The 27895-nt window shown below is 44.2% G+C and overlaps 1 protein-coding gene across 2 annotated transcripts; it reads left to right on the top strand.

Annotated features, from left to right (window-relative positions):
- Nucleotides 1–228: 228 nt before the first annotated feature.
- On the top strand, nt 229–26574 carry LOC110516631 (pleckstrin homology-like domain family B member 3). 2 transcript variants are annotated; one of them, XM_036973699.1, is made up of 16 exons: nt 261–861; nt 3419–3499; nt 12182–12330; nt 12587–12697; nt 13010–13147; nt 13680–13808; nt 14873–15055; nt 16212–16322; nt 17807–17908; nt 18061–18148; nt 18846–19023; nt 19361–19448; nt 21093–21239; nt 21499–21706; nt 24844–24929; nt 25093–26574. In XM_036973699.1, exons 2-16 carry the CDS (start codon nt 3439–3441, stop codon nt 25225–25227), a joined length of 1914 nt encoding a protein of 637 aa, XP_036829594.1. In that variant the 5' UTR covers nt 261–861; nt 3419–3438; the 3' UTR covers nt 25228–26574. The 2 variants fall into 2 exon arrangements, with proteins under 2 accessions (XP_036829595.1, XP_036829594.1); XM_036973700.1 differs by lacking the exon at nt 3419–3499 and having other exon boundaries at nt 229–861.
- The last annotated feature ends 1321 nt before the right edge of the window (nt 26575–27895 follow it).

Below are 27895 nucleotides of genomic sequence, written 5' to 3'. Positions count from 1 at the left end.
GTCCGCAGCTGTTCTTTCACCCAGTCTGTACCCTGCCCCTTCCATCTGCTCTTGCTTTTACCCCATTCACTCTTTCTTTGCCCACTCACGCACTACTACCCACCCTGACTGCAGGCATTCTCTCTCACCCTGTCCACATGCCCTTGTTTAGGGGAAGACTGAGAGAATAACCTATCAGCTCAGTGAGACAGAACTGTTAGGGGGGCAGGGGCCGATAAAGGCCATTAGATATAGTAAAGACAGTGGAGAGATTTACGTGGCAGCTATTGACGCTTTCCAATGGCCCTTGGCATTGACAGCGACACAAGACCACCCGCGAGGTGTGTTGGCCGGGTGCCAAGCCAAACTGCTTTTGCGTTAGCCTATAGCGAGCCTATAACGAGGGCATTACAAAGTCATGTCGTCGCGGGAAATCCCAGAATAGAGTTCTCATTTCGGTGCGGAGCCCCCTCACAAATAGACCACAGAAACTGTATAGTCAGTTAGTGACGCGCTCAGTCGCGTTTTCACACTAACTTTGTGTTGGTCAGTGTGCCCGCCTCACATGCATTCTATTTTACCTGTTGACGACGACTGCGATCTGTCATTTATCGTGGGATTGATTTGAAATGATTGAATCAAACCAGAGAGAGGAGAACATAGACACCAAAGGTATTCAGACGTTATATGACAGCAAACAGAAACTCTGAAAGTTCTCTGGATGTAGTGACTGAAAGCGAAAGCGCGCTTCCCGTTTAAACCCATCACTTCGTTATTTAGTCACTCTGTTTTTATGAGCGTCTATTTTATTCAAACTCAAGAACAACAATACACATTCCCCACAACAAGAACGCTTTTGAATAGAAAGCGGCGTATTCTCAGGTAAGGCATGAGTTCTTTGTTTCTGTTCTGGGTCACTGTAGTTTGATACATTGTAACTGGTGAATGATCGCGATTTGATAACACTATGATTCTTATTATTTCCACAGTAGCTACCCACAGTGTTACTTATCTACTGAAAGTGGTCGTTTGTTTATAAATTGACATCATCCCATCTCATGACACTAATGAAGTCAATTTGAACTTGACATAGCATGTAAATAAATGGAACACATCATCGCTTATGTTTACAGAAAGCCGGTAGGCTACTGTAGCCTACTTTCTAAACTATTTATATAAATAAAATATAGGTCTATGCCATTTATATAAATGGACTATATTAAATAATACAGCTATCATTAGTCTATTAGTTCACACTAAGCCAAAAAGCCTACTTTTTAAAAAAAACTATTTTTGCAAATTGTGTACATACCATAACTTAAATAAAAACTTTTTGGGCGGTTTATTCGTTTTTAAAATGTCAGAATGCATGGTTGTATGATGATCAACATCCAGATACTCAAGATTCTATGACACCATTGTATTTGATTACCCAATATTTGGGACTTTTGTGCTTGAGCATAAGTAGTTAGATGGGCTAAAAAATGTCCTCAGGCCTATAGCTTTTCAATGTGTCATTTTCATTCTGAAACGATGAGAGGACCATATCTGGTTCTAATTCAAACATGTTTTTCTTAATGTCCCAAACCTCCTTTCCCAGGGCATTGTTTTCCTCAGTTTATGTAAACTCACATTTGTTTACCAGACTCTTCTGATATCTGTTGTTTATCATTGTTTATCATTTCCATTGGCTCATAGTGTAAACAAAGGGGGGGGGGGGGGGGGGGGGTGAGTATAGGATGAAGCTGAAATAGGTGGAGAGAAAATATTGCCTGGGAGGGTTGCCTTCAGGGGAGTCCAGAGCACATATCTATCTTCTGTCTTCAATCTCTCCTTGTTTATTTTTCTCCCACGCCCTCTTTTTGGCTGCACTTGTACGGACAGCTCTATAGCTGGGACCTAGCCTGTCATTAATGGGTCGTTATTTCGCTGACCTCAGAACGGAGAGATTTGCTCAGCCCACTGGAATCTCTGCTAATGTTGTTGAACTAGCATATATTCAAAGTCTGTGTAATTAGTGGTGTCTTCAAGCCATTCCAGTCAGTTTTGCAGTGTTGTAATGTGCACAAGTAACATTTGCATGAATTATTCTATTCATGCAGTGGTATCATAGTGTGATAATCTACTTTATTGGAGAAATAATTAGGCCTATAGGGTAACTTACTTGCTAATTAACTTACAGGAAATAAAATGAATCATCTTCCCTAACAATCAATGATCCTAGCTTGTATTTTAATCTTCAACCCTTTGGTCCCCTATAAACAAAAAAACAATTTCTTCCCCAACAGAAGCCAGTTGGTCCAGCTACAGTATCATTCTAGGAGTCTAACAATAGGCCTATCTGCCCTCACACCTAGATGACAGTTAGTCATGATATCTCACCTCTCATCTGACAGACATACGCCACACAGAGCTGTCCAGCCTTGGTTGTATTCATTAGGTACCAAACGGAAAAAAAAACAGACTGAAATGGGGAGGGACCTCCTGGACTTATCCAATAAGAAACGCTCATGTTTAAAATGTGTTTGGGTGCCCTAATGAATATGACCCTCTCACCTGCTTTTCCTGCTCAGGCCCCTTTGTGATAATGACAGTTTCCTCTCTCAGCCCATAGCCCTCCATAGGCTTTGGTGGTATACAGGGGGACTATCTCAGTGGGCTCTGTCATACAGCTCAGACTGGTCACCAGGTATTCCTGGGAACCTGATGTGTCAAGACACACTGGGGTGATGACAGTTTCCTGATAGCCCTCCATAGACTAACGAAGCATTGCTAAGTGGGCTCTGAGGTCAAACAGACTTGTATGGTCACTTCCTACTGGGCATACACTGGTTAAATCAACGTTTCCACATAATTTCAATGAATTTACATTGATCCAACATGGAATAGATGTTGAATTGATGTCTGTGCCCAGTAGGTAGGTTCCAAAATGGCACCATATCCCCTATACTTTTGACCAGGGAATAGGGTGTCATTTCTGATATACACAAATGTATCATGGCGCCGGAGAGGATGGCTGCCATTTTATTGGCTCTTAACTAACCGTGCTATTTTATTTTTTTCCACATTGTTTATAAATTATTTTGTACATAATGTTGCTGCTACTGTCTCTTATGACTGAAAATAGCTTATGGACATCAGAACAGAGATTACTCACCTTGAATTGGACTAATCATTTTTCTTTAATCAGTCTGACGAGAGTGATTTACTCCAGACACCCAAACAGACCCTCATCCCCGTCATTCGCAGGAGAAAAAGAGAGAGATCTTGCAGAAGGAGATCAGGGTGCCTTGTGAGGATCAGGCGACGAGTGGCTAATCTGCCTTTGCCATCCGTACTATTAGCCAACGCACAATCGCTGGGAAGTAATGGGACAAACTAAAAGCACGTATATCCTACCAACGGGACATTAAAAACGGTAATCTCTTGTGTTTCACAGAGTCGTGGCTGAACGACGACATGAATAACATACAGCTGGCAGGTTATACACCCTATCGGCAGGTTAGAACAGCAGCCTCTGGTAAGACAAGGGGTGGTGGTCTATGTATATTTGTAAACAACAGCTGGTGCACGATATCTAAGGAAGTCTTGAGGTTTTACTCGCCTGAGGTAGAGTATCTCATGATAAACTAGACCACACTATCTACCTAGAGAGCTTTCATCTGTACTTTTCGTAGCTGTCTACATAGTTGAAGTCGGAAGTTTACATACACTTAAGTTGGAGTCATTAAAACTCGTTTTTCAACCACTCCACAAATGTCTTGTTAACTAACTATAGTTTTGGCAAGTTGGTTAGGACATCTACTTTGTTAATGACACAAGTCATTTTTCCAACAATTGTTTACAGACAGATTATTTCACTTATAATTCACTGTATCACAATTATAGTGGGTCAGAAGTTAAAAATACACTAACATGACAGTGCCTTTTTAAACAGCTTGGATAATTCCAGAAAATTATGTCAAATGTCATCATTTGAGTCAATTGGAGGATGTGAAATGATGTCACATTTCATCATTTGAGACAATTGGAGGTGTACCTGTGGCTGTATTTCAAGGCCTACCTTCAAACTCAGTGCCTCTTTGCTTGACATCATGGGAAAATCAAATCAGCCAAGACCGCCGAAAAGATATTGTAGACCTCAAGTTTGGTTCATCCTTGGGAGCAATTTCCAAATGCCTGAAGGTACCATGTTCATCTGTTCAAATAATAGTACGCAAGTATAAACACCATGGGACCACACAGCTGTCATACCGCTCCTAGAGATTAACGTACTTTGTTGTGAAAAGTGCAAATCAATCCCAGAACAACAGCAAAGGACCTTGTGAAGATGCTGGAGGAAACAGGTACAAAAGTATCTATATCCACAGTAAAACGAGTCCTATATCGACATAACCTGAAAGGCCGCTCAGCAAGGAAGAAGCCACTGCTCCAAAACCGCCATAAAAAAGCCAGACTACGGTTTGCAACTACACATGGGGACAAAGATCGTACTTTGTCCTCTGGTCTGATGAAACAAAAATATAACTGTTTGGCCATAATTATTGTTATGTTAGGAGGAAAAGGGGGAGGCTTGCAAGCCGAAGAACACCATCCCAACCGTGAAGCACGGGGGGTGGCAGCATCATGTTGTGGGGGTGCTTTGCTGCAGGAGGGACTGGTGCACTTCACAAAATAGATGGCATCATGAGGAAAGAAAATTATGTGGATATATTGAAGCAACATCTCAAGACATCAGTTAAATCTTGGTCGCAAATGGGTCTTCCAAATGGACAATGACCCCAAGCATACTTCCAAAGTTGTGGCAAAATGGCTTAAGGACAACAAAGTCAAGGTATTGGAGTGGCCATCCCAATGCCCTAACTTCAATCCCATAAAATGTGACCCAAGTTAAACAATTTAAAGGCAATGCTACCAAATACTAATTGAGTGTATGTAAACTTCTGACCCACTGGGAATGTGATGAAAGAAATAAAACCTGAAATAAATCATTTTGAACGCATCCTATTCCAGGGCACCTGATCTGTCAGATGTCACAATGTGCTCATGGCTAACAGGTCAGGTCAGCGTTGGATAGTTCAGCTGTAATCCTCTGGAGAGTACTAGAGACCTGAGCAGTACAGTACCTGTATTCTATGGAAATGCCCTTTATTGTTACTGATGAAAATGTCTTTCATTGTTACAGTTGACCGCTATTGATATTGTGTGCTAGCCCATGGTGAGGCTGGCAGACTAGACACTAGACAGACTAGTGGGTTTGAATGGAGCACAAACTTGTATGTGTATGTATGTTGATTACATACTTCTCCCTCAATATGCAGAATGGCATACACTGATAACAGTAAGTTTCCTTTTTTAAGTCTTCTGGACTCAACGAAGAGAGACACTTTAGCTACTTGAACTGCTAGTGGGTTATGTATGTGACATTGTAACACCTGATGCCTTTCTTGAGGATAGGGCAGCAAAGTGCTCACCAATGCAGAAAATACAGGTGTTTTTATGTTTCTCAGGTGAGAGCAGCTCTTGCTCAATATCAGCCAGACAAATGTTAAAGGCACAGTCCATACATTTGATTTTCACCCTGAAATGCTCTGGAGGACTAAGGGGTTGGACGTGCTTGCTAGTGTACCCTTCTTTAAAAAAAACAAAGAATAAGACATATGACCAAACATGTACAAAGAATATACTTATACTTATTGGTGTAAATATTTTTGTTTGTTTGTGTTTATACTTGGTCTGGCCACCAGGGACAGAGAGAGTGTGGACTGTCCCTTGAATTGAATGGCAGCCCCAGGTCAACCCCAAGCAGGGCAGTTGTTCTAGTGTTGTGTGTATAGCATGTTTCCCTGGTGCCCTTGCATTGAGCCCATAGTGAAAACAAACCCTCTGCATTCAGGCTCCCCACAGTTTTTGTCATTGTTGTTCTGAATCCACTGCCTGCAAGTCGTTGTTCAATTTGTGAATATGTGTCATTAAATTACCCGTTAAGATGTTGCCGTCTGTTGCTTTAATGTAACTAAATAATCAGTAATTTTTATTCTAATTTCATTTTAATTTAATTTATTTATAATCAAAGTCATAATTGCTCAGTGAGTCAGTGGTTGTGGTAAAAAAATAATTGGGGGGTCCCCTTTTTTAGTTTCCCCCCCCCCCAAAAAAGTTATGTGCACGGCCCGGTTGCGAGATATTATTGTAGCAGTACTGCTGTACTTTGTTGTCGCTGAGTTTGTCAAATGATTCTCCATGTTCACACAAAACGTTCCATGAACATTCCAACCCAAGACAATTGTCTTGGATCTTATGGTACCAAAATGGCCGCCATCAAATGATCAAACAGAGTTTGTTGAACTGTATATCTATGACTGTGGCTGCAGCCTGTCCTCTTCGGATAGACAAGGCTGATAGGCCGACACATGAGCGTTGTCACCCAGTAAGGGGGTTGATGATGATTCCGTCAGCTGAAGTTTAACTGGATCCAAACCTGACCTCAAGTGGTCAAATGAGATAGAGGACACACACACACACACATACATACACACACACACACACACACACACACACACACACACACACACACACACACACACACACACACACACCAATCAATCAGTATCCTATGGCTGCTGGCAGTAATTGCCCCTCAGCGATGAATAAGGTTGATTGAATTAAATCCCAGTCCTGTAATCCTGTCAACACAGGTGGGTCAAGAGTGAACAGACTTCCACTTCTTAAGATATGGATGCAGATTACTACCTGCAGTGAGAGGGAGAAGGGACAGGTGTGAATGAACTCTGATTGTGTACTCTTTATCTCTTTCTCTAGTTCTGTGTGATTGGTAGTAAAGATTGTGGAATCCTTGCTTCTGTTTGTGTATGATCGATCACTGTTGAGAGAGCGTGTATGTTCTCGGGTGTGTAATGTGTGTGTACTAGTTGTATGACGCTTCAACTGTTGCTGGTTATTGCTGAGTCGAGGGGAAAGATTAGCACTGCAGTGTGAGAGATTGAGTCCTCTGACCTCGGACTTGAGGGTAATGCATTGTGTCACCTCCGGATAGGACAGTAGTTGTATAACACACACTAGAGCTGGGGCCATAAACTGAAAATGATCCACACGACCGTACCGACCATGCTGATATTGTTCATTACGATAAGTAGCCTATACTAGAGAAATGTGAAGTTTGAAATGAAATACGTTTTGTTAGTTTGGGTGATTGTTAATGGGACACGTGATGCTACAACCATCAAACTAGTAGTAGTAGTAGTTTAAAGAGTAATACAAAAACAACTGGTGCACATTCATGTTATAAACGTATCAATCTATTTACTGGTATCGCATCAATTCAGGAAATTTAGAGCAACTGGATCGCCCAGCTTTAATACTCACTCACTCACTCACTCACTCACTCACTCACTCACTCACTCACTCACTCACTCTCTCACTCACTTCTTGGGACCGCCTCTGATTCTTCCACTCTCTTATCGCTCCTGCCACTCCTCTGCAATCAAGACCTATTTTCAGCTCATTAACACACATGTTCAGCTTCCTCTTCCTCTCTATCATACCTTTCCCCTTAATTATGTCCCTTTCCACTCACTTTCTTTTCCATCCTTTTAAATTAGTCTCTTTGTGTTCCCTCCCTCCCTCCCTCCCTCCCTCCCTCCCTCCCTCCCAATCTTTTCTCTGTATTGTTGTCCATGGGCCCTGGTCAAAAGTAGGCAATATGGTGCCATTACAGCCTCAACCCTGGTGTGTTTGTTTAGCCTTTGTTTGTTGCTTTTGAATAACATCTGTGTTGACATGAAATAATGGACTTTACTCCTGCGTGACTCTCTCTCCAACACTACAGTCTCTCTTACTGTTGATAGTGTATCTCAACCGGATAATGCAAACGTACGTTTGGGTCATATGGATGTGAGTCAGTCTTGGTTTAAACAAAGATTTCTCCTCACCAGCATTCACTCTAATTTTGCCCTCTTCCCAAAGCACGACCTCCATGTGGTGTCCATTACATGTCATATCTGGAATGGAAGTAATAATAACTTCACCATATGGAATTTGGCATACGGTATTACTTTGTCAAAAATGTATGTGTAATTATGGGTATTGATGAATGGTAGCCATCCTCTTCAACATGCGTACATCCACACACGCACACACACATACACAATTAAAAACACAGTATATACATCATTCCTGCATGCAACCATGCACTATTCTTCTATAAACAACATAGTATTGTGTGTCCTGTGTACAGCTCTGTGAAGTTATATACCACACAGTCGGACTGTTTCCCATCTCCTCACTGGAAATATGACACTGGCCTCTGACATTTTAGAACCGACTTCCCCCCCCTCTCTCCCCCCACTCGTCTCCTCTCTTCCTCCACTCTCTGTCCCTCTCTCGCTCCCTCCTCTGTCTGTCTCTGTGTCAGTGTGCCAGTCTGTGTTTGGAAGCCCTCACTCATATCAGAGTTGTATATTTATCTCCATGCCTCCACTTCTCCAGGCCCCATCGCCTAATAAGGCCTGTACAGGGAGAGAGAGAGAGAGAGAGAGAGAGAGAGAGCAGGAGGAGAGGAGCGAGAAAGGGAGAGAGAAAAGAGGAGTTCAGGGAGATGGAGTAGAGAGGGAAAAAGGATAGGGTGGGAAAGGTCTGGACAATGGGAATCCAGATTTTCCCACGTGTGTGTGTGTGTGCATGCATGTGATTGTGTATGTGTGTACTCGGTTGCTGCCTGTGAGTGTGTGCACTCGGTTTGCTCGGTCGTTACTTCATATTTGCTGCTATTTTACTACTGCTTACACTCGTATGAGCAAGTGACATATAGACATTAAATAACCTAGTTATTGCTGAGAATTCCCCATCCAAGACCTCAGCAGTGATGCATATCGTTCATAATGTGGCTTTGTGTTGTGTGGGAGCAGTGTATAGTACTATGTACAGTGTATAGTACTTCAAAGGTGAATCCCCTTGTTTCTATGTACAGTGGGGCAAAAAAGTATTTAGTCAGCCACCAATTGTGCAAGTTCCCCCACTTAAAAAGACGAGAGGCCTGTAATTTTCATCATAGGTACACTTCAACCATGACAAAATTGTAGACCTGCACCAGGCTGGGAAGACTGAATCTGCAATAGGTAAGCAGCTTGGTTTGAAAAAAATTAACTGAAGGAGCAATTATTAGGAAATGGAAGACATACAAGACCACTGATAATCTCCTTCGATCTGGGGCTCCACGCAAGATCTCACCCCGTGGGGTCAAAATGATCACAAGAACGGTGAGCAAAAATCCCAGAACCACATGGGGAGACCTAGTGAATGACCTGCAGAGAGCTGGGACCAAAGTAACAAAGCCTACCATCAGTAACACACTACGCCGCCAGGGACTCAAATCCTGCAGTGCCAGACGTGTCCCCCTGCTTAAGCCAGTACATGTCCAGGCCCGTCTGAAGTTTGCTAGAGAGCATTTGGATGATCCAGAAGAAGATTGGGAGAATATCATATGGTCAGATGAAACCAAAATATAACTTTTTGGTAAAAACTCAACTCGTGTTTGGGGGACAAAGAATGATGAGTTGCATCCAAAGAACACCATACTTACTGTGAAGCATGGGGGTGGAAACATCATGCTTTGGGGCTGCTAGTTGAGAACAAGTTCTCATTTGCAACTGCGACCTGGCCAAGATAAAGCATAGCAGTGTGAACAGACAACACAGAGTTACACATGGAGTAAACAATTAACAAGTCAATAACACAGTAGAAAAAAAGAGAGTCTATATACATTGTGTGCAAAGCGCATGAGGAGGTAGGCGAATAATTAAAATTTTGCAGATTAACACTGGAGTGATAAATGATCAGATGGTCATGTACAGGTAGAGATATTGGTGTGCAAAAGAGCAGAAAAGTAAATAAATATTAACAGTATGGTGATGAGGTAGGCAAAATTGGGTGGGCTATTTACCGATAGACTATGTACAACTGCAGCAATCGGTTAGCTGCTCAGATAGCAGATGTTTGAAGTTGGAGATAAAAGTCTCCAACTTCAGCGATTTTTGCAATTCGTTCCAGTCACAGGCAGCAGAGAACTGGAACGAAAGGCGGCCAAATGAGGTGTTGGCTTTAGGGATGATCAGTGAGATACACCTGCTGGAGCGCGTGCTACGGGTGGGTGTTGCCATCGTGACCAGTGAACTGAGATAAGGCGGAGCTTTACCTAGCATGGACTTGTAGATGACCTGGAGCCAGTGGGTCTGGCGACAAATATGTAGCGAGGGCCAGCCGACTAGAGCATACAGGTCGCAGTGGTGGGTGGTATAAGGTGCTTTAGTAACAAAACGGACGGCACTGTGATAAACTGCACCCAGTTTGCTGAGTAGAGTATTGGAAGCTATTTTGTAGATGACATCGCCAAAGTCGAGGATCGGTAGGATAGTCAGTTTTACTAGGGTAAGTTTGGCGGCGTGAGTGAAGGAGGCTTTGTTGCGGAATAGAAAGCCGATTCTAGATTTGATTTTAGATTGGAGATGTTTGATATGAGTCTGGAAGGAGAGTTTACAGTCTAACCAGACACCTAGGTACTTATAGATGTCCACATATTCTAGGTCGGAACCATCCAGGGTGCAGTTGGAGGCCACGGAAGGAGTGTTGTGTTGTATGGCATTGAAGCTTGTTTGGAGGTTAGATAGCACAGTGTCCAAGGACGGGCCGGAAGTATACATAGTGGTGTCTGCGTAGAGGTGGATCAGGGAATCGCACGCAGCAAGAGCAACATCATTGATATATACAGAGAAAAGAGTCGGCCCGAGAATTGAACCCTGTGGCACCCCCATAGAGACTGCCAGAGGACCGGACAGCATGCCCTCCGATTTGACACACTGAACTCTGTCTGCAAAGTAGTTGGTGAACCAGGCAAGGCAGTCATCAGAAAACCGAGGCTACTGAGTCTGCCGATAAGAATATGGTGATTGACAGAGTCGAACGCCTTGGCAAGGTCGATGAAGACGGCTGCACAGTACTGTCTTTTATCGATGGCGGTTATGATATCGTTTAGTACCTTGAGCGTGGCTGAGGTGCACCCGTGACCGGCTTGGAAACCAAGCACTTGGAATGGGTCCATGTATCGTGAGATTTTGAGTGAAAACCTCCTTCCATCAGCAAGGGCATTAAAGATGAAACGTGGCTGGGTCTTTCAACATGACAATGATCCCAAACACACCGCCCGGGCAACGAAGGAGTGGCTTTGTAAGAAGCATTTCAAGGTCCTGGAGTGGCCTAGCCAGTCTATAGATCTCAACCCCATAGAAAATCTTTGGAGGGAGTTGAAAGTCTGTGTTGCCCAGCAACAGCCCCAAAACATCACTGCTCTAGAGGAGATCTGCATGGAGGAATGGGCCAAAATACCAGCAACAGTGTGTGAAAACCTTAAGAAGACTTACAGAAAACTTTTGACCTCTGTCATTGCCAACAAAGGGTATATAACAAAGTATTGAGATAAACTTTTGTTATTGACCAAATACTTATTTTCCACCATAATTTGCAAATAAATTCATAAAGAATCCTACAATGTGATTTTCTTTTTTTGAAGTGTACCTATGATGAAAATTACAGGCCTCTCTCATCTTTTTAAGTGGGAGAACTTGCACAATTGGTGGCTGACTAAATACTTTTTTGCCCCACTGTATATCTGTGTATGGTTATTGTAAGACCACATCATTGCACTGACTCAAATTTGTGTGCCATGCTTCTCCACAATGCACTTCCAAAGCTGGGAGGTGAATCGCCATTGTTTACTGTTTACTGTACAGTACCCTCTGTCCATACAGCAAAAGCCAGTCCTTGTCCTGAAATACAATGCCAAACCACCTTCTCACATCCTGCGTTCTCTCCTCTCTTTCACTATCGCTTCTTCCAGGGTGTTTTCTCCAGTAACAACTTTTCTGGAAGTACTTTAAAGTGCTTAGTGCTGCTGACACACTGGTGTACTGCTCATAGTGTAGTATCACCTGGTTAATTTAGCTCTTAACAATGCAGTGTATTGAATTGCCACTACATTCAGGGTCCTTGGGACGTTCCAACTCTGACGATACCCCATTGAAGTTCACATTTAAAATTGGCAAGGTAAGGGTGCTGTTCAAGGTTAAGGATCCCGGATCCTATACGGTACCACTCATCATCCCACCTTCCATCTCTTTCTATCCTACAGAAATGCCCCTCCACAATATGGACACCCCGAGGAGCCGATGGGAGCAGGGCTTGCGGCCGCCGTGGGTCGCACGATTGTCTGGAGGGCAAAGCCCCGCCTCTTCAGGGGTGGAGTCAGACACAGAGAGCAGCAGCACAGAGAGCGAGAGGGTAAGGAGGAGTGGGTCTCACGTTAACTAGCATCAGGCGGTTGGTTGTTTACACTGGTAATGTGGTCAGAGTCAGACGCTGCTAGCCAAAGCGACTCGACGTACACATCAGTGTATGTGTCCAACGCTGGAATTGAACCAGTAACTTTGGTGCCACAGTCATCGCACTCTAACCAACTGAGCCATCGGAATGACTTTTTGATCCAGGTTGAATAGTCTCTTTTCAATCGTCTGTGTGTCTCTTCTCTACCTCTCAGTCTCCAGCCAAACGTTTAGAGGCGCGGTCACCGAGGATACTACCGTTGCCCTCCATGCTGCAACAGCGAATCACAGAGATTGACCAACAGAGGGAGGAGCTAAAGATAGAGGTGAGACACTGATGGATTAATGAATGAACAAGTTAAACCCTCAAGGGCCTGATTGTGTCTCATATCAAACCATTTCTATGGAGAGTGGTGGGTGTTCAGTAAATGTATCTGATGAAGTCTGATTCTGGAACTGTTCACAACAAACCAACTCCTTTTTTGTAATGTCTCCTTCAAAGGCACATTCTACATTCTTCATTGTGGGACTAAACATCTCTCTCTCTCTCTCTCTCTCTCTCTCTCTCTCTCTCTCTCTCTCTCTCTCTCTCTCTGTCTCTGTCTCTGTCTCTCTCTCTTTCCTGTCTGCCACTCCAGCTGCAGCTGGAGATAGCCCTGTTGGAGGGTGAGCTGCAGGAGGAGAGGAACGAGCTGCGCAGACACACTCTGTATCTACAGACACTGCAGGAGGAAGGCGGGCAGGAGGAGACACACAGACAGACGGACAGACAGAAGGTCAGTAGTGCTGTACACACAAGGAGAAAGACAGACAGACGCAGACAGACTGACGGATGGACGGTTAGCGGTACACAGACAGAGCTCCATTCAATACCATCCAAAGCATCCTGTCTTCAGGCGGTATGTTTGAATCTCATGGTTTGGGACCGGAGAGTTATATGGCCTGTACATGAGTAGCTATAGCAGAGAGGTAGACACTGAATCACTTCATGTGACACTATAGGCCTAAGCTATGTGATAGTGGAATGAGCTGACAAACAGATGGAACTTTATATAAAGGGATGACTGTTCCCTCTCTCATCCCTCATATTCTTTCTTTCTTTCTTTCTTTCTTTCTCTTTCTCTCTCTCTCTCTCTCTCTCTCTCTCTCTCTCTCTCTCTCTCTCTCTCTCTCTCTCTCTCTCTCTCTCTCTCTCTCTCTCTCTCTCTCTCTCTCTCTCTCTCTCTGTGTCTCTGTCTCTCTCTCTCTCTCTCTGTGTCTCTGTCTCTGTCTCTGTCTCTCTCTCTGTCTCTGTCTCTGTCTCTGTAGGAGCGAGCCAGTCTGGAGGTGGAGAGGGCCCGGGTTGAGGAGCTGAGGAGTAGGTTGGAGGAGAAGGAGACATTGCTCCCCAGTCAGCCAGAGGACCAGAGAGAGCAGCTACTGATCCAACTACAACAGGTGATTTACTGATCCAGGAACAGTCCAATGACTGGGGTAGTATTCATTAAGACACGCAATGTTTTAAAACGTTTTGCAAAACAAAAACAAAAAGAGCTTCTTTAAGTCCAGGTTGTCCCTACCTGTTTCAGGTCGTTTTCTTCCGTTCGGTACCTTATCAATAGTACCCAGCTAACTGATTTCATGCCTTGCCACTAGACCGCGTGTAAAAGAGAATGCACTGCGTCTTCTACCTGTTTGTCTGTCTAGATGTAGTTAGGGTAGTTCACAGGTAGCCTAGCAGAGTGACATCACCCGCCCTGAAACTTGAAGTGAAGTCAACTTTGTGCAGTGGAGAGCTAGCTTTTGGTCTAGCCTCATATACAGTTGAATTCAGGTGCTAGTGACGGCATGGTTTCACACTGCCTCTGGTTGGAACCCACTTAACATCATGTGTTCTAATTCTAGCCTCTCTGGTCATGGTTATAAAGGATTGCATGTTCTTTCTTGTCGGCGGTACTAGTTATCTTTGTAGTACCTCTTCTACCTGATAGGTCAAAGTGTCATCGAGGTATCTGAGACAGACATGCAGGCAGGCAGACAAAGGGTTCGTTGTGCGTTTTGGCAGTGACACTGACATGGCGTGTCATTCTGATGACAGTGGATGTGTCCCACATGGCACCCTATTCCCTATATAGTGCACTACTTTTAACAAGAGCCCAATGGGGCCTGGTCAAAAGTAGTGTACTATATATAGAATAGGACGACCTTTGGGACACAAGCTTGAGAGCTACGACTTGGTTTAATGGTCTTGAATGGAGTGGTCCGACCAGTTGTTTTTTGGTTTAGTGTTCTAAGCCGCAGGCTCTTTCTGTACTAATCAACAGCTATCTTCCATTTTCTGTCTGTTCCTCTCCTTCTGCATCTTTCTTTCATCACTTTCTCTGCATCCCTCCATCACACTCTCTTTTTCCCTCCATCTCTCTCTCTCCCTCCATCCCGCTCTCTCCCTCCATCCCGCTCTCTCCCTCCATCCCGCTCTCTTTCTCTCTTCCCCTCTGTCCCTCTCTCTCTCTCTCTTCCAGGAGAAAGAGACGGTGGATGCAGCCGGCCGGGTGTTCGAGGACTGGGAATTCCGTGTCCTGGAGAGCGAGGCCGGAATAGAGGAGGAGGAGAGTGAAGGAAAGATGGAAGGGAAGGAGAGAGGGAACGAGGAAGATAAAGAGAAGGAGATCTCATGCCAAAAGAATGCTGTCAACTCAGCGCAGGTAAGCCAGGGTCGACAAATAAGAAGACGACAACATTTCAGAGAATCTCACAGCTCCAAGCTGGTTCTACTAGTTTGGTTAGAAGCTTATCCCCCACCACAGACTCTCTCTAAATGCCCCCGTCCTCTCCCCCCAACGGTAGTCACTCTCTGTTTGGAAACTGCTCCTCACAAGTAACCCCCCGCCCCCCATCCTCCTCTTCTTAAACTGAGACATGAGCGTGAACTCTCCCTTCTCCTCACACTCTACGGTATCACCCTCCACTGTCACATGACTGCACAAACAAGTTAGGCAATTGCATCAGAGGCCACTTTGGGAGGGAGGGAGGGAGGGAAAGTGGAGAAAGATGTATAGATGAAGGGAGAGCTCGTCAATTGAGGAAATGTATGAGGAAAGGAGAGGGACTGAAAGTAGAGAATGGAGAGAGATGGTAAAAGGGGTATGGTGAGAGCGGTGGGGAGGGGTTGAAGGATAAAAGGAAGGATTGTATCGTGAGGGAGCGAGAAGAAAGAGGATAAACTTAGGATATCATGTGATGAGAGAGAGAGAGAGAGAGAGAGAGAGAGAGAGAGAGAGAGAGAGAGAGAGAGAGAGAGAGAGAGAGAGAGAGAGAGAGAGAGAGAGAGAGAGAGAGAGAGAGAGAGAGAGAGAGAGAGAGAGAGAGAGAGAGAGAGAGAGAGAGAGAGAGAGAGAGAGAGAGAGAGAGAGAGAGTTGATTCAGCTGCACTGTGGCCTTGCTTGGGTTGACAGCTCATCTCTATAACCCTCTCTCTGTCTCTCTCTTTATCTCCTCCTCTCTGACATATTAACTGTGCTGAGCTGACATCACTGATTCCCTATTCCCTGTCATCTCCCACTCCTCTCCTCTGTCAATCGTCCCTCATCTCCTCTCATAACTCCAGTGGATGTTGGAAGGTGTGCGATTGAACACCCCTAGAGTAACTGACTATTGACATAAGTCGTGAGACATAACAGATAAGATGCTGTGCACATTTAACACAACAACTCTATAATGCTAACAACAACACCGTCTGGCTAACATGCCACTGGACGTACAGAACATGAATGACAGGAGACAGAATGGCGCGGTGTTTAATGTTAAGTGTCTGGCGTTTCATTGGTCGATTTCTTTTCTTTATTCATTATCTTTCTTCAGGACCGAGTCCAGCAGCTTGAGAAGCAGTTGAAGGAGATGGAGCGAGAGAAGGACAGAGAGATGAATGCCTTCAAGAAGGAGAGGAGAGAATTGCTCCACACCACTCAAAGGGTAATGAAGGGAACAGAGACTGATGATCAGCAAATGTCAGAACTTTAACTTAATTTATTGATTATTTGTCAGGGAAATTAGGATGATGTCGTATATTCCCGGTGGTTCAAGTATGATAAATATGATACATTCAATGATTGTCCCTGCTTGTGCCATCAAACCCCTGCAACTTATCCAGAACACTGCAGCCCGCCTAGTTTTCAACCTTCCCAAGCTCTCTCATGTCACCCTACTGGTCTACTGATAGCTACTTTATTGAGGAAAACATTTACTTTCTATGCCTGTGATATGTGGTTGTACCACCTAGCTATCTTAAGATGAATGCACAAACTGCGTATGCTAAATGACTACAATGTAAAATGTAAATGAAGTGCTTGGAAGCTAGATAAGAATGTCTGTTGTTGCCAGTGTTTTTATTCAATATTCATAATGGTTGTCTGAAGTGCCAAAGCGTGTGATTTGTCAACTCCCTGCTTGGACAGTGATATGGTTTGTTGTTGAACCAATGGCATGCCTTTGATTAGAATTATGACAGGGGGAGTTGAAAAGGGGGAGGAGACTAGTTAGAGACAGGAAAAGAGCACAACTGAGCTTAGAGAGAGAGAGAGAGGCATGACTGAAGAAAGGGAGGGAAGGAAGAAACAGGGAAGAGAAAAGCAGAACAGGGGAGGGTGACTGTGAGGGAGAGAGAGAGGGAATGAGTGAAGATAAGCTGAGAGAACTTAAAAAGCGTCGCTGCAACACCGGTAAGTGGAGAGACACCACGAATCAAATATGCATGCTTCAAGTGTCTGTAGACTGGGTTAATCAGAAATGGGATTTAATACAGGCTAAGTGTGTCAGTTAATAGTAGGACGTGGGAGGGAGGGAGTGGCAGATAGGGGGAGAAAGGAGGGACAGACAATGTGTTTCTGTACAACTGTGTCTGAATACAATAAGACTTTGTATGACATGCTAGGGTAGTCATATGGGTGGGAGTCACTAATGAGAAGACATATGGAACTGTTTTTGGCAGAGAGAAATTGATTTCATTGCTCATCCAGACACGAGAGAGAGAGAGAGAGACTGAGACGGGTTAACAGAGAATGCATACCGCTTCCGAATTGCTTATGTGTCTGTGAGTCAGGGAGAAGGGGTGGGAGGGCAACCGAGATATAGTGCGAGGGAGATCATTTTTTAACTCATTAGAGTGGTGCCTGAGAGCTGGCATGCGTTTTCCATTCTCAGTGAGTTGCAGATAGTCTTTTACTACCTGTTACACTCCTACTATGTCATTTCATGATGTGTCATGGCTAAATGTTGACACAACCATCTTAGTGTGTCGTGTGGTCATCCAGGTCTTATGACTGACGGCCTGTCCTACCTAACTGACATGTCTAGGTTATAACAACAACATTCACTTGTCTATTTTTTCACTCTCCTCTTCACGGCTGAGTTTATGCCATAACCGGTTATATAACGGTCATACTCCCATCTCTTATCAGGTCTTGAAAGAGAAGAAGCCACTCGCTGATTGGTCCAACATCCCCAGCTCGGTCCCTTGCATGATGTCACTCTCGCCGCTGACCATTCACAAATCACCTCAGGTATTGTTGCCGGGCCGTTACCACTGACACGGATCATGTTTTCCGGTTGTATGTGACACATACTGTACATAAACACTGATTTGATTCACTTGTTGTTTTACTCCCAGTAATGTACTGAAACACAAACTCACAGTGTTATTCCCTAACTTCAGGAACAAGCCAAAGAATCCGTCAGTTTACCCCGGAGACGGAGCTCGCACCGCAACAATAAGCTCGCCGATAGACCGGTCTCGGCGCAAGGTGAGCTATGATGGGTGTTTAATTATGAATTCCTTTGTCTTTTTTATTTGCTTTACCTCAGAGCATTTTTACATATTTGCTTTCTCTTTTTATTTGATCCTCTGTCTTTGTCTGTCTATTTGTTTGGTTCTACCCCATCTCTCTCTCTCTCTGCTTCTCTCTCTCTCCCTCTCTCCTTCTCTCTCTCTCCCTCTCTCCTTCTCTCTCTCTCTCTCTCTCCCTCTCTCCTTCTCTCTCTCTCTCTCTCTCTCTCTCCGCCTGTCTCACTCTCTCTCTCTTTCTCTCTCTGCTTCTCTCTCTTTCTCTCACTCTGCCTTTTCAGTCTCTGCTAAGATGTGTCAGTAGCAGATGTAGCTGTGTGGTATTACCATGCTGTGAGCAGGATATAGCTGTATGAACTGGATGAGCCAGTGGGGCTACTAGTCTATGGCTGTTTTTTAGAAATTCTGTTTGTTTGCTCCGCTGCTGCCTATACCCCATTTCCACGATCTCTCTCTAACCCACTGTGTGTGTGTTTGTGTGTGTGCGCTGTCATCCTCTCTCTCCCTCTATTTTCTCTCCTCTGCACTCTCCATTCTCTCCCCTTTTCTCATGCTCTCCTTACCCTGTCTCTTATATAATATAATACGTGATGTGTACTGTTTTTGTGTCCCTTCCTCTTTCTCTCTCTCTCTCTCTGTCTCCATCTCTTTCACAGGGCTGGTGAGAATGGTACCTGACAGTCCGAGCCCAGAGCGCTTCACTTCCCCTCTCCCCTCCCACCGGCACAGCAACGGGCACAGCAACGGGCACATCAATGGGCACAGACCTGGGCCCAGCAATGGCAGTGATCTCCTCACCCCCTGTAACAGTGCTAGTAGCTCCCGTGCTGCCAGGTCAGTGGAGGGGAAAAAAACGTCTAAAATCACAACGTTTAAAGGAACATGTTAGTGTGATTGTGAATAAGAGGAGGTATCTGATTGGCTGTCAGATGGGAAGAGATGAGTTGTCTGTGGAAGATTGATTGGGTGATTGGGTCAGCGTGGAGATGTAGTTGATGTGAGGTGGAGTGGGATAGACTGGTCAGGTGAGTTTTCTAGGTGTGTGTGAGTGAAATATAAATGCTGCTCTCAGTCTGTGTGTGCATGTGTCTGTATGCTTGTACGTCTGCGTCTCTGACAACAATAATGACAGTAACTCTGCTGACATATGTATTTTTCCTTCTCCCTCCAGCCCAAATCTGGGACTTTTAAACCTGGTGGAGATTGAGAGGAGACTGAGGGAGGCCAAAGCGGAGAGAGAGAGGCTTCTCAAAGAGAGGGTGAGTCACCACCATTAATATCCCTAATCACTTCAGACACAGCTTTAGACGTGCCAGGTCGTATTCATTAGGGCATACCATAACACAACGTTTAAAAACAGTTTGTTGGCCTCCCGGGTGGCGCTGTGCCACCAGAGACTCTGGGTTCGAGCCCAGGCTCTGTCGCAGCCGGGTCATGACCGAGAGGTCCATGGGGCGACGCACAATTGGCCTAGTGTCGTCCGGGTTAGGGAGGTTTTGGCCGGTAGGGATGTCCTTGTCTCATCGCACACTAGCGACTCCTGTGGCGGGCCGAGCGCAGTGCACGCTAACCAGGTCGCCAGGTGCACGGTGTTTCCTCCAACGCATTGGTGCGTCTGGCTTCCGGGTTGGATGGGCATTGTGTCTTAAAGCAGTGTGGCTTGGTTGGGTTGTGTTTCGGAGAACGTATGGCTTTCGACCTTCGTCTCTCCCGAGCCCGTATGGGAGTTGTAGCGAAGAGACAAGATAGTAACTACTAACAATTGGATACCACGAAAAGGGGCGTATAAAATAAAACAATTTGTTTATTATTGGACAGTTAATTCAGGTAGTCCCTCCTTGTTTCAGTCAGTTTTCTTCTGTTTGTTGCTTAATAATGAACACAACCCTGTTGTGTGACCACTTACTGATTACCGTACATAATTAACATGACCACCAGAAGAAAAAACACTGTGAAATGGAAGAACACTTCATAGAAAACGAACATACTCTCCTATGTATTTATTAGAAGCTAAAAACTTGTTTTATATGAGGCGTCAGTACAGAATATTTTATTTTAGAGTATTTTCATACATATCTGTTTTACCGTTTAGAATTGACTGCACTTTATTTGTCTAGTGTCCCCATTTTTAAGGTGTCATAAGTGTTTTGACAAATTCACTTATGGTGTATTAAATGTAGTCAAAAGTTTAGTATGTGGTCCAATATTCCTAGCACACAATGACTACATCAAGATTGTGACTCTACAAACATGTTGGATGCATTTGCAGTTTGTTTTGGTTACGTTTCAGATTATGTTGTGCTCATTAGAATGGTGTCATTTTGGACTCACTTTTATTGTAAATAAGAATAGAATATGTTTCTGAACACTTCTACATTCATGTGGATGCTACCATGATTACGGATAATCATGAATGAATTGTGAATTAATGATGAATGAGAAAGTTAGGTGCACAAGTATCATGCCCCCAAAACATGCCAACCTTTCAAGGGAATTTGTCCAAATACTTATGACACCTTCAAATGGGGGGACTAGATACATAAAGTGCTTTCATTTCTAAATGGTAAAACAGATTTGTATGAAAATACCCTCAAATAAAAGGTGACATTCTGTACTGTCGCCTCATATAAAAATATAATCTCAAATCCAAAAATGCTGGAGTATAGAGACAAATGAAATTTTAGCTTTACTGTCCAAATAAATACGTAGTATCCCTCAGCCTAGATATTGTACTTCATCTTAATCCCCCTGTTGTCAATAAAAGTATGCCTCTTTCTAAAAAATAAAAACTAATTGATGGTCTTTGAAGGGAGTCACCTTCTCCTCCAATATGATTGATAAGGACACAAGGAGATAGGATGCACAGAAAGGATCATTGAGATGGAGCCTGTGTGTTGATCCAGGAGGAAAGGAGGCAGGTGGTGGAGGAGAGGAGGCAGAGAGAGCTGGAGGGCCAAGGAGCAGCAGAACCAGTAAAGTCCCAGAGCAGGCTAGTCCCTGACCCAGAGGAGAAGCCCAAAACCACCAGTCCTGTCCCCAGCTCCCCTGAGGTATGTCTGTCTGGCTGCTCTGTCTTTCTGTCTGGCTGTACTGTCTGTCTGTCTGGTTGCTCTGGCTGTCTGTATTGTCTGTCTGTCTGTGTGCTCCATAGCGTTATACATCCTTTCTCCAACCTCTCCTTTTCCCCTGCTTATTGCTCTCAATCTGTCTTTCTTTCTGTCTCCTTCTCACTAACCTTGTGATGTTGACCTGTTTTATTTGACATGTCTATTGTGAAATTATATACATTATACTCATTATTTTTCTCAGCGCTCGCTACCTCTCTTCCTCTCTGCGAACTTTGACCTGCGGGCCCACGTGGAGTCGCTGGGTCACGGGGTGGCGGGGTGCATGGGCCTGCGTATGTCCCCGCGCCGCTGTGCCGGCTTCTTGACCAAGCGAGGGGGGCGGGTCAAGACCTGGAGGAGGAGGTGGTTCCTCTTCGATATGGACCACAGGCGGCTAGCCTACTACACAGGTGAGGGGGCTGAGAGAGAGAGAGACTGTGTGTGTGTTGGATGTTGGTGTGTATAAGCCTAAATGCTAGGGCTGTTGCGGTGACCCTATTACCGCCACACCGGCAGTCATGAGTCATGACCGCAGTAAAATTCCACCTGACCGTGGAGTTACGGTAATCTCCTGTTATGCACTCTGGACATGCTTTGGTAGTACCCAACTTGCTAATGACCATCAGGTCTTAACAGCCTGATACTCAGGGCTCTATTGTCCCTCTAACCACTCTGACATCATGGCAAATGCCATCGAAAATCACATCAAACACTTATCATCAAAACAGCATCATGCTTTTAAAACTAACCTCACTGTGATGATCAATTTGAAGAAGGAAGTTCAACAGCAGTTTGAAACAGTGTAAAACATGATCATTGCAGTTGTTCTTTCAAAACCTAACAAGGAAATGGACAGCTTTCTAAGTTGAGGATTAGTTCAAAACATCCATAGGCATATTATAGTTTATGCATCAATATCAAATCAAACTTTCTTTTTCACATGCGACGAATACAAATTGTGTAGACCTTTCCGTGAAATGCTTACTTACAAGCCCGTAACCAACAGTGCAGTTCAAGAAGAGTTAAGAAAATATTTACCAAATAAACCAAAGTAAAAAATAATAAAAAGTAACACTATAAAATAACAATAAGGAGGCTATATACAGGGTGTAACGGTACCAAGTCAATGTGCGGGGGTACAGGTTAGTCGAGGTAATTTGTACATGTAGGTGGGGGTGAAGTGACTATGCATAGAGAATAAACAGCGAGTAGCAGCAGTGTAAAAAACAAATGGAGGGGCTGTCAATGTAAATAATCCGGTGGCCATTTGGTTAATTGTTCAGCAGTTTTATGGCTTGGGGGTAGAAGCTGTTAAGGAGCCTTTTGGTCCTAGACTTGGTGCTCCGGTACCGCTTGCTATGCGGTAGCAGAGAAAACAGTCTATGACTTGATTGACTGGTGTCTTTGAAAAATGTTTGGTCTTTCCTCTGACACCACCTAGTATATAGGTCCTAGATGGCAGGAAGTTTGGCCCCAGTGATGTACTGGGCAGTACGCACTACCCTCTGTAGCACCTTACGGCCAGATGCCGAGCAGTTAACATACCAGACAGTGATGCAACTGGTCAGGATCCTCTCGATGGTGCAGCTGTAGAACTTTTTGAAGATCTGGGGACCCATGCCAATTTTTTTCAGTCTCCTGAGGGGGAAAATATATTGCAGTGCCATCTTCACGACTGTCTTGGCGTGCTTTGACAATGTTAGTGATGTGGACACCAAGGAACTTGAGGCTCTCAACCCACTCCACTACAGCCCCATTGATGAGAATGAGGGTGTGCTCTGTCCTCCTTTTCATGTAGTCCACAATCATCTCCTTTGTCTTGATCACGTTGAGGGAGTGGTTGTTGTCCTTGCACCACACGGCCAGGTCTCTGATCTCCTCCCAATAGGCTGTCTCGTCGTTGTCGGTGATCAGGCCTACCACTGTTGTGTCATCGGCAAACTTAATGATGGTGTTGGAGTCATGCCTGGCCATGCAGTCATGAGTGAACAGGGAGTACAGAAGGGGCTGAGCACGCACCCCTGAGGGGCCCCCATATTGAGGATCAGCGTGGCAGATGTGTTGTTACCTACCCTTACCACCTTAGGGTGGCCCGTCAGGAAGTCCAGGATCCAGTTGCAGAGGGAGGTTTTTAGTCCCAGGGTCCTTAGCTTAGTGATAAGCTTTTAGGGCACTATGGTGATGAAACGCTGAGCTATAGTCAATTAATAGCATTCTCACATAGGTGTTCCTTTTGTCCAGGTTTGAAAGGGCAGTGTGGAGTGCAATAGATATTGCATCATCTGTGGATCTGTTGGGGCGGTATGCAAATTTGGGTGGGTCTAGGGTTTCTGGGATAAGTATGGTGATGTGAGCCATGACCAGCCTTTCAAAGCACTTCATGGCTACAGACATGAGTGTTACGGGTCGGTAGTCATTTAGGCAGGTTACCTTAGTGTTCTTGGGCACAGGCAGTATCGTGATCTGCATGAAAAATGTTGGTGTTACAGATTCAGACAGGGAAAGGTTGAAAATGTCAGTGAAGACACTTGCCAGTTGGCCAGTGCATGCTTAGAGTACACGTCCTGGTAATCCGTCTGGCCCTGCGGCCTTGTGAATATTGACCTGTTTTGTCTTACTCACATCAGATACGTAGAGCGTAATCACACAGTCGTCCGGAACAGCTGATGCTCTCATGCATGATTGCAGTGTTACTTGCCTCGAAGCGAGCATAGAAGTTATTTAGCTCGTCTGGTAGGCTTGTGTCATTGGGCAGCCTGTGGCTGTGCTTCGCAACTAAAGTTGCAACTAAAGTTGCAAAACTCTGAATCTAGCATAATATTGGACCTGTTTCGAAATGATCACTTTTACGCTCAACATAGCCACTTCATATGCCCACTCGCTCGGGAATGGGAAAAATATTCTTTCTATTTTATTCAGATAAGTTCAATTATATTCTTCTTGCTATAAAATCTTATAATATAAAATAATGGCATAAGACTTAGAAGCATATCTTGTCAGCTCAATAAACAAGCCTAAATCCCATGGCCCTCAAACTCAAGTCAGTGCCACTGCATTTTTTCATTGTTCCCCTCTAATTGGGACTGATTTAGACCTGGGACACCAGGTGTGTGCAATTAATTATCAGGTAGAACAGAAAACCAGCAGGCTCCGGACCTCGTAGGATAAGAGTTGAGTATCCCTGGCCTATGACATTGAGCATAGCCAGATGACCTACAGTAGGCCAACTCATATTCTGTTCTTCTGAAATGGATTTATTGTGATGGTGTATATTCAATTGATTTATTATAATCATTTTTCAATGTAGATGTTGCAAAGGCCTCACATCAGCGGCTTGTATGCGTGGAGGCCTGGAGATGCTAAATGTGTTTATGTTAATTGCCGGTCAATTACTGTGAGACTGGCAGTCTTTTGCGTGACAATAACCACCTGACAAAATGTAATGACCACAGCCCTACTAAATGCCTATGTGATTTGTGTCTGTCTGTCTCTCTCCCTCTCTTTCTTTCTCTCGTTCTCCCTCAAATTGACTATTGTTTACCTTTAGACTGTGATGAGAGGAAGCTGAAGGGGGTGATCTACTTCCAGGCTATAGAGGAAGTCTACTATGATCACCTGCGCACAGCCACTTCAGTGAGTCCTCATATACAGTATTTTGTCCCCATAGAGAGGGAACAATGTGCCCATGATATCACCACAACTGTTAAAGAGATGATCCATTCATGCATTCAATGCTTGAAACCAAATCCCCAAAATTATCGCTCTCCCACCATTCATCTCTCTCTCTCTCTCTCAGTCTCCGCGGCCCAGCCTTACGTTCTGTGTGAAGACGTACGAGCGCCTCTTCTTCCTGGTGGCACCCAGCGCCGAGGCCATGAGGATCTGGATGGACGTCATTGTCACAGCAACAGACGAGCACAGCCGCTACTGACCTTGACTTTACACCTGTCCCCTTTCCTGTGTCTGTCTGACCTCCCCCTTGGACTGAACCTCCATTCACCTGGCTGATCTGGCTAACCTGGCTACAGTTTCAGCAGTTTACATTATGTGGGGAAAACTGCAATCTTCAACCTCCACCCTCCAATGCGTGTAGGACCCCAGCAAGACTGCCATTTTGCTGCCTGAACTTTACGTCACATGAGTGGTGGAGGTGAGGAGTGACGAGCAGAACATAACGTTCAGGAAAGCTCTTCCTGAAGGAACTGACATTTGATTCTGGATAGTTTCTTAGGAGCTTTGATGACATGGGACTGAGTGGCAGACTGTTACAGGTTCTGTGTGGAACAAGAGACATTTGGAGGAGGGACAAGGCCATGGGAATATAAAGACGTGGAAGTGCAAGCTGGAGCAACCATTTGACATCTTAGAGTCAGTGCCAACCATGATATACTGACAGACAAACCTAATGTCTTTTTATTAGTCTCAAATCAGGATTTAATGGTTGGTGTCTCTCTAGCAGCTGTGTTTGAGCTCCCTCTTGTGGCCAGATTAAAGTATTGAAGTACTACAGCTTCCATTGAAATATGCAGGTAACTGCCAAAATAATGGAAACACCAGCATAGTGTGTCTTAATAGGTCGTTGTGCCACCACGAGCAAGAACAGCTTTAATGCACCTTGGCATGGATTCTGCAATGGTTTGGAATTCTATTGGGGGGATGCGACACCATTCTTCCATAAGAAATTTGATAATTTTGTGTTTTGTTTGATGGTGGAAAACGCTGTCTCAGGCTCCGCTCCAGAATCTCTCATAAGTGTTCAATTGGCTTGAGATCTGGTGACTGAGTTGAAAATGGCTTTACATCGTATTAATGCTCATCAAATCATTCAGTGACCCCTCGTGCCCTGTGGATGGGGGCATTGTCATCTTATGGTGGCATAGCCATGGGAGAAAAAATAAATAGACAAAATTATGGCCAGCTCAGCATTTTTATACATGACCCTAAGCATGATGGGATATCAATTGTTTCATTAACTCAGGGACCACACCTGTGTGGAAGCACCTGCTTTCAACATACTTTGTATCCTCATTAACTCAAGTGTTTCCATTCTTTTGGCAGTTACCTGTACATGTATGTCTGTATTGAACATTGGTATATTTATCATCTGTCAAAAGGGCTGTTCATAGTCAATCAAAACACTGAACGATCGTTCAGTTCTTAAAATTGATTGTTTTTGTTGTTGTTTTATTTTACAATATAAACACAGAAATACTATGCTTATAAATATGTATTATTAATATTGTCATTATTATTATGATCATTAAAGGTTTTTCATACACTTTTGGTGAAAACCTTCCCTTACTGATTTGCGTACTTCAATGTCTACTTGAAAACAACTTTTTAATTATGCTTTTTATTTTTATTATTTTAACTTTACTTTCCTGCCAGACAGCTATAGAGCTATACAAACTGGCACCCACAATTGTATATACAGTGGGGCAAAAAAGTATTTAGTCAGCCACCAATTGTGCAAGTTCTCCCACTTAAAAAGATGAGAGAGGCCTGTAATTTTCATCATAGGTACACTTCAACTATGACAGACAAAATGAAAAAAACAAATCCAGAAAATCACATTGTAGGATTTTAAATGAATGTATTTGCAAATTATGGTGGAAAATAAGTATTTGGTCAATAACAAAAGTTTATCTCAATACTTTGTTATGTACCCTTTATTGAAAATGACAGAGGTCAAACGTTTTCTGTAAGTCTTCACAAGGTTTTCACACACTGTTGCTGGTATTTTGGCCCATTCCTCCATGCAGATCTCCTCTAGAGCAGTGATGTTTTGGGGCTGTTGCTGGACAACACGGACTTTCAACTCCCTCCAAAGATTTTTTATGGGGTTGAGATCTGGAGACTGGCTAGGCCACTCCAGGACCTTGAAATGCTTCTTACGAAGCCACTCCTTCGTTGCCCGGGCGGTGTGTTTCGGATCATTGTCATGCTGAAAGACCCAGCCATGTTTCATCTTCAATGCCCTTGCTGATGGAAGGAGGTTTTCACTCAAAATCTCACGATACATGGCCCCATTCATTCTTTCCTTTACACGGATCAGTCGACCTGGTCCCTTTGCAGAAAAACAGCCCCAGAGCATGATGTTTCCATCCCCATGCTTCACAGTAGGTATGGTGTTCTTTGGATGCAATCTAGAAGAAATTGCATGGATGCAACTCAGCATTCTTTGTCCTCCAAACACGACGAGTTGAGTTTTTACCAAAAAGTTATATTTTGGTTTCATCTGACCATATGACATTCTCCCAATCTTCTTCTGGATCATCCAAATGCTCTCTAGCAAACTTCAGACGGGCCTGGACATGTACTGGCTTGTACTGGCTTAAGCAGGGGGACACGTCTGGCACTGCAGGATTTGAGTCCCTGGCGGCGTAGTGTGTTACTGATGGTAGGCTTTGTTACTTTGGTCCCAGCTCTCTGTAGGTCATTCACTAGGTCCCCCCGTGTGGTTCTGGGATTTTTGCTCACCGTTCTTGTGATAATTTTGACCCCATGGGGTGAGATCTTGCGTGGAGCCCCAGATCGAGGGAGATTATCAGTGGTCTTGTATGTCTTCCATTTCCTAATAATTGCTCCCACAGTTGATT

Source organism: Oncorhynchus mykiss, chromosome 3 (assembly GCF_013265735.2).
Source record: "Oncorhynchus mykiss isolate Arlee chromosome 3, USDA_OmykA_1.1, whole genome shotgun sequence".
Lineage (NCBI taxonomy): Eukaryota > Metazoa > Chordata > Actinopteri > Salmoniformes > Salmonidae > Oncorhynchus > Oncorhynchus mykiss.
This window is presented reverse-complemented; position numbering and strand designations above follow the sequence as displayed.